The sequence below is a fragment of the Lipophrys pholis genome, assembly GCF_963383615.2.
Source record: "Lipophrys pholis genome assembly, chromosome: 1".
Classification (NCBI taxonomy): domain Eukaryota; kingdom Metazoa; phylum Chordata; class Actinopteri; order Blenniiformes; family Blenniidae; genus Lipophrys; species Lipophrys pholis.
The window spans coordinates 29207275-29219754 of record NC_137635.1 but is presented as its reverse complement, the minus strand read 5'-3'; the positions used below and the strand labels follow the sequence as shown (position 1 = coordinate 29219754).

At 45.1% G+C, this 12480-nt stretch overlaps 1 protein-coding gene across 1 annotated transcript; it reads left to right on the top strand.

Annotated features, from left to right (window-relative positions):
* Positions 1 to 803: 803 nt before the first annotated feature.
* Positions 804 to 2030, top strand: LOC308109678 (intraflagellar transport protein 57 homolog; the record flags this gene model as incomplete). The annotated part of the gene is made up of 1 exon (XM_080463431.1): positions 804 to 2030. One exon carries the CDS (start codon positions 804 to 806, stop codon positions 2028 to 2030), a length of 1227 nt encoding a protein of 408 aa, XP_080319557.1.
* Positions 2031 to 12480: the final 10450 nt, after the last annotated feature.

Below are 12480 nucleotides of genomic sequence, written 5' to 3'. Positions count from 1 at the left end.
TATGTCTTAAACATGTAAATGTATTTATCTCACAAAACTGCAGTAGATTTAAGCATTTACAATAAAGCTGTATACTTTAATTAGAAATATAGATTTAAATGGTGGATGTTTAAAATGTGGGTCCCTCAAGATGAAAGGGAGCCTCTTCTCTGGCTTCTTGGATGATGTCATATGTCTTCAAAAAGACAAACAAAGCTTGTTGATGATATCACACTCAAAGGACGATCATCAAAGGATGTTTAGCTCTTTTATGTCACTGTGCACTAAGTCACAGAGCTACTTTGTGAGAAGTCACAATTTCAGAAGTGTTTGAGAAATGGCGAACCCACGGAAGAATACACGAGCAGACAGCAGCATGAAAACCACGTCCAGGAGGTGAGCTGGTGACACGTGAAACACACAAAGCTCCAATGCAATGCGTTATTTGATGGTGCAGGTTGATTTGGTCAGCAGCTAGTTTGGAAACCAAAAACATTGAGAGATGCATTGTATATATTAATTGGAGTTTTTTGCTCTGAAAAGTTATTGATTACCATTGCAGCAACACTTTACAAAATATTTAGAAAACCCATCGCTCAAAGAAATTATTTTTACTTTAAATGTATTTCCCATTTTTGGACAATATTGTATTCATTAGAATTTTGTAGCACTTTGTGTACTATACTATATGTCTATAAAGGTTTTATTTAGTCGCCTGTGTTGGGCTGCCCTTTATATCGCCCGATGTTGAAGGTTTTTCATTCCACTAAACTTTTGTCTGAATATTCAGGAGGGAAATGGCGGCTCTCCCTGTTCGCAGCTCAATGGCGGACGAGGGGACAAGAAGAGGGGACAACGACCGCGGCCCAGGAGCTGCTTACCAGGTTTTTGTGGTGATGGAAGGTCTGCTGGAGAAGTTGGTGCTTCTTAATTATGAGGAGGAAGTTCTTGCTAAACACAACATGAAGAATCTGTCCAGTCATTACTTCGTCTCCAGCCCGTACCTCCCATCAAACTCGGGCGAGCAGTTCTACATGTTCACCATCCTCGCGGCGTGGCTCATCACTTTGGCCGGGAAGCCATTCCCCGAGCCTTGCGAGTATGACGAGCCCAACGCCACCATGTCCAACATCCTGGCAGAGCTCAGATCTTTTGGTGTGAAGGTGGACTTTCCACCCTCCAAACTGAAGTCTGGCTCTGGTGAATACGTGTGCTTTGTGCTGGACCGACTGGCTGATGAGGCGCTGAGGAGGACAGGTTTCACTTTCAGGAGGCCCAAATACCCAATAGAAGACACAGAAGAAGAGTTTGTCATGGAGGACGACGCAGAGCTCCCGCTCAGCCAAGTGGAGGAGGAAATGATTGAAGAGTCTGATGATGAGGAAGAGAACGTGATGGACCTGAAAGCTCGGCAGGTACGAACCACTCATTCTGAAGGTGAGTCGTCCTCCAAACCCAGTGACATTCTGGAGTCCACGGTGGATCCGGAGGAGTGGAAGCTGGAGGTTGAGAGAGTCCTGCCACAGCTCAAGGTCACCATCAGGACGGATAACAAGGACTGGAGGTTACACGTGGACAAGATGCATCAGCACAGAGATGGGATCGAGTCTTCCTTCAATGAGGCCAAGGGCTACCTGCACAAGCTGCACCAGGACATCGGGAAGACTCTGGAGAAAGTGAGAAGCAGGGAGCAGTACATCAACAAGCAGATGGATCATCTGATCCAGGAGTACCGCAGTGCTCATGCCAAACTCAGCCAGGTGAAGGAGCGCCACCAGCAGGCCAGTAGAGGAGTGGCGGAGAAAGCCAGAGTCCTAGCGGAGATCAGTGACGAGCTGGATGAAGTGAAGCGGGAGGTGGAGGAGAAGGGCAACAGCATGTCTGATGGAGCTCCGGTGGTGAAGCTCAAGCAGAGTCTGACCCAGCTGAAGCAGGAGATCGTCCAGATGGACTTGAAGATCGGGGTGGTGGAGCACAGGCTGCTGCACAGTGCTGCCAAGCACAAGTCCAACATGGCCTGGGACATGCATGTGGCCCCTCTGGGGTTGTGACCAGGAGGACAATGATGTTCTGGTTGTCTCAGCATGTGGCGCTGTGGCATGAAGAGAGAAGACACACGTTGAGTTGACATTGTTCGTCACACAGGAAGGTTTATTCTTCCTCTGCCTTTTAACACTTAATACAATACAAATAACACATTTTTACTCAAACATCCTAAACACCATTTATAACAATATGAAATCCATTTCAATCACAAAACCATGAACCATTTTACTTGTTGTCTAATAGAGACACTATTTACAGTACAGAACAAGGTGCTCCTGGGGGGGGGCAGGGGTGCGGTTCTTCCTCCCCATCCGTGGTTGGAGTAGTGGAGAATGGGATCTCGCAGTGGCCTGGTGGGGGCCCGGCTGGCAGCCTGGGGGGTGGGAGGCATCAACCTCTCCCCAAGTGTGTGTGTGTGTGTGTGTGTGTGTGTGTGTGTGTCCATCAAGATCGGGGGGGGAAGATCATGGGGCAGGAACATGGGTGGTGGGATACGAGGCTCCTGGGGTTGGTAGGTTGGCTGTCCTCCGACCGGGCCCGGCCGAGCCTACGCTCTTCCTGGTCTGGGGGGGGGGGCTGGTCCAGGGCGCGGCAGCTGGGCCCTGCTCTGCCATGTCGGGTTTGGGGGGTTGAGGGGGGGCCGGCTCCCTGGGGTGCCGCGGGCTTCGCTGCCAGGATTGGGGTGCTCCCAGCCGACTCGGCCCGGGGGCCCTGCTCCGGCCGGTCTTGGCTTGGCGGCTTGGGTCGTGGCCTGGGGCCCTGCGCCCTTTATCCCTCTCTTGTGGACTCTTCTTGCCTGGGGGGGAGTCCTCTGTGGATTCTCCGTCTGGTGCTTTCTGGGCTGGGGCGTGGCTCTCTGGGTGGTTCGCTGGGGCATCCCCTGGTCTGGGGGGCTGCCGGCCGCTGGGGTGGTGGTGTCCAGGCCCCATGGTCTCGGGCCCCGGGGTGTCGCTACAGGCCCCCCCACAACAGTTCTGGCCACACCCAGTGGACAAACCACACACACACACACACACACACACACACACACACACACACACACACACACACACACACACACACACACACACACACACACACACACACACACACACACACACACACACACACACACACACACATTTCCACTCCTCATTGGATGTGTTACTAATGTGGCTTGTTTTCTACCATCATTCGTTCAACTATCAAAATCATGCTCTTCTTTTGTTGTTGCAGCTTTGTTAAGTTATGCTCCTGCTTGAAGATCATGTTACTGTCTAGATAGAGCTGTTGGAACAGTTAGAAAGTATTGTGTGTTGGAAAGTATTTGGATCAGTGTGATAACTGTAAATAATATTCGCACTAACAAGGGTAGTGTATGTTGGAGAGGAGTGTATGAGTGTATGAGGAGACTCCAGGTCTCTTCCTGTTGCAAGAGCAAAAACTGTTCTGACACCAGAAGGCTCTCAATCACATCATATTGTTTGCCCAAGCTGCTGAACAGGACAAGGGGGGGTAAATTAAAAAAATACAGTACAGAACAAACTCATATACTAGCAAAACTAATCAGTCACCTACAATACAACACACCTGATCTGGTATCTACCATGAAGATTCTTTTAACTTAAAAAAAAAACCCATCAGGCAACATAAATTCAGTTTAAAAGTAATCTCAATTACTTTGGGTTACTTCCCACACACACTGCTCCATCTCATCCAACACAGCGAGGGAGCAAGACTTAGCAGGCTTTATTAAGTGCTGTTTCATCCCCAATCTCTTGTTAAAACACTTATTTCACAAACACACACATTCTGGTCGATCAGCCACACTTCCATACCATTAAAGTCTGCACTTTGGTCTCATTTTAAGTGAGAATTTACTAACCTGTGGCATGAAGAGAGTAGATACACGTTAAGTTGAGTTGTAGTCATACAGGAAGGTTTATTCTTCCTCTGCGGCCTAAATCTGCTCAATACCATTAGCGCAATGCGCCCCCTAGTGGCTGAATGTGGGAGCGTGATGTATATTTGGATGAGAAATAAAATTAAATAAAACTTAATGAAAAATACAATTAAATGGGAGTGTCCACTTTTTTCTGTATCATCTGTTGACCCTCTACACATGCCTACATCCCAGAGCCTGCTGCTGGGCACTTTGCTTCATGGACATGCAGCTGAACACTTTATTTCAATTAAAGAAGAAAAAGAAACAAGAAAAACAAATATGCAGGAGGGACTCTGCAGCTCAGGAAGCAGCATGGCTTTAGGCAGTGAGCCGTCATGTGGACGGTCAATTTTCGGAAAAGACAGTGAGTAAAACCAATGCCACAATATTACAGTGTCAGTGCTCAAATAGTGTTAAAAGCCAGCGGGTACAGATGTGTCTCTTGACACTTGAAGGACTTGAGACCGAGTCGTTGTAATGTGGACAGGCAAGCGACAGACGGGGTTCAGCCCTGGAAAAGGCACAGTCACCTCTATTCTTTAGTCTGGATATGTGAACCTCACGGACCGTCTGATTTGCTGACCTTAATGACAAAACAGGAGTATGAACATGTACAAGCTCAGATTTATAAGAAGGTGCCAACAGATGTAACACCTTAAAAACCAGTAATAAACTCTTGAAAACATTCTAAAGGAGACAGGAAGCCTGTGGAATGAGGCTGAAACCGGAGTGATGTGCTCTTGTTTCTTGGTCAGTGTTAGAAATTGGGCAGCAGCATTTTATCCGGGCTGGAGACGATGAAGAGACGTCTGGTCAGAGTCAATGTACAGTGAGGTGCAATAGCCTCACCCAGATGTAATCAAGGCATGTGTCACTCTCTCAGAGTTAGTGTGGGAATGATAGGACTTTGCTTTGGCCATCAGCCTCAACTGAAAGAAAACAGTTTTTACAAGAGAATTGATTTGTTAATCAAGTTTAAAACCACTAGTCAAGAATCACCCCCAGATTTATTTTAAATGGTTGATTATAAGTTTGCAGAGGGCGAAGAGCACTGGTGCAGTCAACTAGTGCGTCTGGCTGGCTACAAACATTCATCTCAGTTTTAGATTCATTGAGGTATAGAAAATAATCTTCAGCCAAGATTTTAGATCCCCTAAGGTCCTGCACACACTGCAGGATAATCGGGCTGATTTTAGACCTGATCTCCTCCTGAGCATCGGGAGAACGGACGATTGTCGGATGTCTGCAAAAACAACCGTGTCTGATTTTCCTCACCTTATTATTCCTCACTGCTCTTCTTTAACTTTAGATTTGAATATAATGCCATCACGGCGATGAATATTAATTCATCGCCGTGATGGCAGAGTAGATGTGCGCTCCATAAATTCATGTTTCTGCAGTTACATCAGACGTGACCATTATTATTAACCTCATTATAACAGATCAACCCTCGTGGAGGTAAACACCTGATGGCTGGCAGTCGTTAACTACTGAGACGAAGAGCAGACTGCAGGAGCCTGCGAGCCTCAACTCAGGGCAGCAAATCCCAGGCTTTACAGCTTCTAGTCCTTCAGACAGCAGATGTGGAGCAAAAGTCACGTGCAAAAAAAAAACAGCCAATTGTGAAACTGCACAACTAGTAACTGGTCAGTTGTCTGTATTTTCAGCACTTCTCTTCAAATGTGTAGACTTTTCAGATTCAGGTTCATGTTGACAAATTCTTTAACACATTGACAACCCTGACTTCAGACTGACAGACAGAGGTACAGACAGATTGAGGTACAGACAGACAGATTGAGGTACGACAGACAGATTGATGTACATACAGACAGATTGAGGTACAGACTAACAGACTGAGGTACAGACAGATAGATTGAGGTACAGACAGACAGATTGAGGTACGACAGACAGATTGATGTACATACAGACAGATTGAGGTACAGACAGACAGATTGAGGTATGACAGACAGATTGAGGTACGACAGACAGATTGATGTACATACAGACAGATTGAGGTACAGACAGACAGATTGAGGTATGACAGACAGATTGAGGTACGACAGACAGATTGATGTACATACAGACAGATTGAGGTACAGACAGACAGATTGAGGTATGACAGACAGATTGAGGTACGACAGACAGATTGAGGTACGACAGACAGATTGAGGTATAACAGACACATTGAGGTACGACAGACGACTCTCCATACGCGTAGACCAATAGTTTTGCTAGAATAATACTCCCATACTCATCTGGGATCCTGAACTGTTTTCTCTACCAGGTGTGTTTGGGCGGTGTTGGTTTTGTGTAGTTCTGATTAAAGTGAGAACATTTTGTTTGAGTTCAACACAGAGCAATGACTCAGTTTAATCTGCAGCAGTTTCTGGTTGGTCCCTCGTTGGAGCTCCTTGACCAATGCAGGAAGGACGACTTGGTGCAGGTGGCAGCGCACTATGGAATAGTGCATCTCCTGCAAATTATTAAAAAGCAATTAAAGGCTCTGATGGTGGAAAACTTGTGTGACAAGGGGATTCTAGTATTTCGGACTCAGTCAGTGCTCACTCCTCCCGGCTGGTGAGAAGGAAGACAATTTAGGGGCTGGTGGGGCTGGAACTCCCTGCACGCTCCCTGAATTTGACCCTCCATCACCTTCCTCGGGCAGTGATCGGTCTCTGGTTGGGGCTAGGCTGAAGCTGAAGCTAGCCTGATTGGAACACGAGGCTCGTGAGCGGGCCGAGAGCCGACAGTTCCAGCTGGAAGTCCGAAGGCTGGAGATTGAAGCTGACAAGGCTGTCAGGCTTCGTCAGTTGGAGCTGGAAGCACAGAAACTGGCTGTGAAGTCTGAGAACTACCGATAAAACCCTCACTTCACCCAAACTCACCCCGGTTATTGTTACTTCCTACACCCACATCCTTCTCTGAGCAGAGCCGGGTTTTAACTGCTGTTTTTCTGGGTAGCGGCACACATTGGGGTGAAAGGGAATGAGGCAGCAGACAAAAGGGCAATTGATTTGGCAGTCGACATTAGTAAATCAGAAATCAAGAGCATAATCAAGTAAAGATTGAGGAGTAAGTAAAAGCAATGAGAGGAAGAGAAGTCAAGATGTTGGTTCTACACAATAACAAAGGAAAGTGGGGGAAATGTGAAGCACAAGATGGAGCAGAAGAGAAGAAGCAATAATATCAAGACTCAGGTTTGGACACACGGCACTGAACTACACCCGAGCCAGAATAGGGAAACATAATACAGGCAATGTGGGAGTCTGTTTATTTAAATGTGTTCTTATTAATCAAGGAAATCCTGTGTAAAATCACATGTCCATAAGCAGTAAGCAACACTATATAGTCAGAATTAAGTGATTTGATGTGATTTTACATCTACGAGCAAATGATGAGGGATGGACAGACGTCTCTCCGTAAAAAAGAAAATCTCTACTTTGATTTTCGATTTTTTCTGAAGTGCATGAAGGTTAAGGGGTTTTTTTAGCCTCCAATTTTTTTTTTCCTTCAGTGGCCCTAAAACTCTTCCCTACTTCGGGAGAACAATTTAGTGGGCAGGATATAATTTTTTCTTTTTTTTTTGGGAGAGGAAGGGATGTCATTTTGATCCACACTCCATACCAGTAGGTGACAGTAATACACCAATTCGTTGTTTGCCAACCGCCATAAATAAGAGCACGAAGAAGAAGCAGAAGAAGAAAAGCACAGCTGCAGTTGATTGACAGTCACATCTGACCTGTTCATCAAACAAGGAGGATAAAAACCCACAAAAGGTAAAACACTATAAACTTTTTGTCAGTGCAGTGAAAATGAGTTCTGAAGGACGGCTCCAGATTCCTGTTGGGTTTTTAACATCCGCTTTTAGCAGCCACAAGAGACTTTAAAGAAGTCGGTCACCACTTAACTGAGAAACCAGTTAATCCAAAACACCTGCAAGCGGCTTCCCGCTGAAAGTGCAAGCAAGTTAACCTCTTGGATTAAAGTAGAATATAAGAAATGATAACGTGGGAATATTGTTGAAAGCTGCAGGAGGAGTTCTACAGCAGCCACGGAGCTGGAGGTCCATCAAACCAGGAGTATTCTTTGAGTATAAAGGTTGGTGCACACTTTAAAAGCTCCATGCTAGTGTAAAGGCTATTTGTTAGTGATTCCACTTGCTATCACTGAGTACTACTTTTGATATTATTTATAGACCTGTATAATGAGTTATTCAGTGATTTTATTTACTTTTCCCATTATGATGAATACATTTTCAATTATCGGTGGGAACGCCACAAAATGAGCCCCCGAGAGCACGTGCGCCTGCCTCGCGCTAAACCAGTCTGCTGTCGGAAGGACTCCTGGTAAGTTGGCTGGTATTGATATTTCACAATCAGTGAAAATAGACCCAATCGTTAGTGCTGGTTCATGCTGAAAGAATTGGTGGTTGTGCTGCTTTAGTAGTTAAGATAAATTTATTGTATGGTGATGACGTCACTCAGCCCCCACATTCTCCAAATTGAACAACAAACGTCTCAATTGTTTGTGCTGGTTTGTGGTGAAAAAAAAAAGTTGTTTGTGCTGCTTTGCTTTTTAAGATGTTTCTCTCGCCATGTGTCTGGGCCAGACTGTTTCTGTTGTAATGGTTTCCCTGTTTCAAGACCGTGTGTCCATGTGTAGTAAGCTGAATAATGCAATATCTTTAGTTTTGTGAGGAAATAAACACCCCCTCTATTTTTTTTTTTTTTATTATTGTTGATGTGTCTTTTGTTTTGGGGATAAGATTCATCCCAACCAGTAGATGGCGTTAGAAGCACACTGTGTAGAATAGAGAGACAACACACTGACATAAACCAGCTGTGGCCAGATTAACGTTTGGCCTCTGTTTACAATTTTTTTTAGTTAACTGTTGAGGCCACAGCTGGTTTTTCTCTGAAGCTGCGCCTGCGTGTTGTCCCTCTATTCTACACAGTGCGCTTCAAATGCTATCTTCTGGTTGGGATGGATCCCAACGCATCGCTAGAAGCTGTCAGCTCCTTCAATTGAAACCAGACCAACATTTCGGCTCAGACACAAACTTTCTGTTTTATTACTGAAACAATTCAGAGAAACACTTTTCAGAAAACATTGGAAGTGAGAAACAAGCTGTGCCGGTGAATATTTAAACCGCAGCTTCACAGATGTGTCTGCCGTGAGGGGGCATGGCCTGCAAGTTGGAGAGCTTCTTCTCGGCGTATGGACTCTCCTGGTGGAAAAAAACATTCTTTTTGGCAGCTGGCTGACGCCCCAGCCCGACCTTTCTTCTTGTTCTTATGGGAGTCTGCAGGGGCCTTTACGGCCTCTTCATACTCCATAAGAACAAGAAGAAAGTTCAGCAGTGCGGGGTCCTGCCGAACAAAATGACGAAATTTGTTTGGGCTGTGCCAACCATCCTGGCCGAACTATGTAGGAGCCGCACTGCCGAAACTTTGCACTGCCGTGTGCTGCGCATGCATCTTCCAGTTCGCTCATGACTATCGGTCATATTTTAATCATATTTAGCTTGTAACATCGCTTCTGTACGAGCACTGGAGCTCGTTAAAAAGTCGGAGTGCAGGCTTGCATGATGCACCTGAACCGACAATCCCCCTCACTGTCCACTTTTAAAACTAATCTTAAAACCCACTTCTATTCCTTGGCTTTTAACCTTGTTTGAGACTCTGTCCCTGGTTTTATTGTTGCCAGTCTATTGTTTGTTTGTTGTATTTCGCTGTTTTTACTCTTTACTGTACTTTTTTATTTTGTCTTTTATTGTAAAGCACTTTGGCCTCAGCCACAACTGTTTTAAAGTGCTGTATAAATAAAGCTGACTTGACTTGACTTGACTTGAACGCATCACGAACAGTTGTCAGCTCCTGTAGTTAAAACCGGACCAACATCTCGCTCGGACAAAAACTCTTTTATTACTGAAACAGTTCAGAGAAATGTGTTTCTGAAAGCACTAGAGACCAGAAATAAACTGTAAAGTTGAAAAGTTAAAACGCTGCCACACAGACGTGCGACTGCTGCGAGGGGGCGTGGCCTCCGAGTTCGGCAGCTTCTTATCGGAGTATAAACAGTCCTGCCGAAAAGTAATTTTTTTTTTTTTCAGCAGCTGGCTGACGTCACTGCCGAATTTTCTTCTTGTTCTTATGGCTTCAAAAAGGGAGTCTGCAGGGGCCTTTACTTGCTCAGGCTTGATAGCCCCTGCTGTACCTCTGACCGGGTGAAGTTTAAAGTGGCCAATCAGGTCGTCACTCTTGGCAGGGTGTGCTCTGTTCAACAGCTCCTGGTGTTTTGTGTCATTTGCTCGTGTTATATGTTGACGCCGATGCTGTGTGGCTTTGCTATATTGAAATTAGCTTGTGGCTGATGTTGGCGGCGAGTTATTTCGTTTCAGTTCATTCTGTTTGTGGACTGAGGCTGTGAGACCTGCGATGAACCTGTTTTATCTGTGTTTTCCACATCGGTGCCGATAACAGAGCATCAGTCTGATAGACGTTTGTCATATGTAACAAAACTCAACGCTGCACTAACGGCTAATTAGCGTCCGTTAACCTGGAGAATCAAAACTCGTCTGGATAAACTTGATGAAGCAATTGTCACTCAAAATACACATTTTAAAATGTGGAATGTTTTGTCGCGAGCAGCATATATTGGATATATATCTGGATAACTGAGTGATAATTCTGCATGTTTTTTGTTGTGACCGTTTCTACAGACTGAACCGAACTGTGCTGCTCCAGTCGACTTCCTGCTCTTCATCATCTTCCTCATCCGTCACTGGATCTTCACGTCTTCATCTCCGCTCCTCATCAGATTCAAGCTCCTTGTCTTTTCCGTCGTCTTGGGATCCAGGGTGGTGGTAGGAACTTGATGCACTGAAAAAATCCTAAACTTTAAAACTCCTCGGACGCGGTTTAACATATTGAATAGATTTTACATTCATTTTATTTCTCAGACTAAAAACTGGTTTATTCCGAGATTTCAGGTTTACATTTTTAGGTTTGTATTTCACTTTATATATTTTCTTGAATTCATTTAACCTCACAGCGAGAAGGTCGTAAGTTCAAGTACCAGTCGGGCCTCTCTGTGTGGAGTTTGCATGTTCCTACTGTTTCCTCCCACATTCCAAAAACATCCCTGTGAGGTTAATTAGTGCCACTAAATAGTTCTGAGGGGTGAATGTCAGTGTGTTTGACCTGTGAGGGACTGGAGGGCTGATTCCTGCCCAGTCAGCTGGGATCGGCTCGGCGCCTCTGCACAGGATAATATAGAAGATTGATGGATGAACCCAACAGAGTAGATTATTCATCTTTGTTTTTTTTGGTTTACCTTATTTTCATAATCTTTAGGTCATTGAATGGGTTAAATGAAAGTTGTTAGCCCTGGTTATTAACAAAGTCGTTTCAGTACAGATGCTCGTTCAGTTCAAATCTTTCAGTCTGAGCAGGAATGTTCGGAAGCCTCTTTTAATCATATGAAAAGAAGAAATTGCCTCAGTTTTTCTGAAGTAATGACCTAAATATCTCGTAATTATGAGAATGTTTTCTGAATTTCAACAATCTCAATTAGGTTTCAGCCGTCTCAAAACGTTGGGTTCAAGTTTATTGCCCAAATTCAGCCTTGGTCCTGAATTTGAACCATTTTAAAAGTCTATCTGGTGAGCTGTGTTGAGTTTCCTAGGTGTACCTGTGTACACCTAGTCCACGCCCCTCTCTGGGAGGGGAGGCGGCTTGAGCTTGTGGTTGTATGTGCCAATGTTTACATGTGTACATGGATTCATGCTATGGCTCTCGCCAACCAGACCAGTTTGAAGCAGGAGAGGCTCCTGAAAAAGTTCAGACTGTGCGGCTGCAGCATTACGTTTCAGAACGTTGGTTAAAATCCCCCCGAAGCAAAATTAAGTTTTCCAAAAAGGCCTTTTTTAAGGGAAAGCATCCTCCAAGCCCATGCTCAGCCCCCCCATTGCCCAATCGGAGCGTCCCGCTACTGTGTGGAAGTTGCAGCAATGATCCAACGGCCCTGATCGAAGATCTTATGGCATGTCGAGGTATAAAGATGAGATGTGCTCAGCCCCCTCTTGCCCAATCAGAACCTTCCTGGGATATGCACTTTTAGCTGAAAAAGATCTACAAAGCTGAAATGATTCTATACACTGAACAATAAAAACATTTTCAACTGAATAAAAATTGGAAGGTTTGGGTATTAGTCTATCTCCACTGATAAAAGTTGGAGATGGTACCGAAAGAACTGTAACCAACAGTTATGCTTTACATATGCCGCTTTGTGCTCAGTGGCTGTTTGGTTAACTTGGTTTATTGAAATGTCGGTGCTACACTGCCCTCTGATGTTTCGACAAGGCCAGGTGCTCATCTCCGTAACAGGAGAGGAAGAGATTCAAAGGGAGCTGGACGTTACTGTTCACAATAATAGTTTTCCAGGTTTGTGGACGAGCTAACACGCCATCGTGGAACTCTGGGAAAATAGTCCCAATCGTCTGTGCTGCGTTTGTGCGGGAAACACTGCGG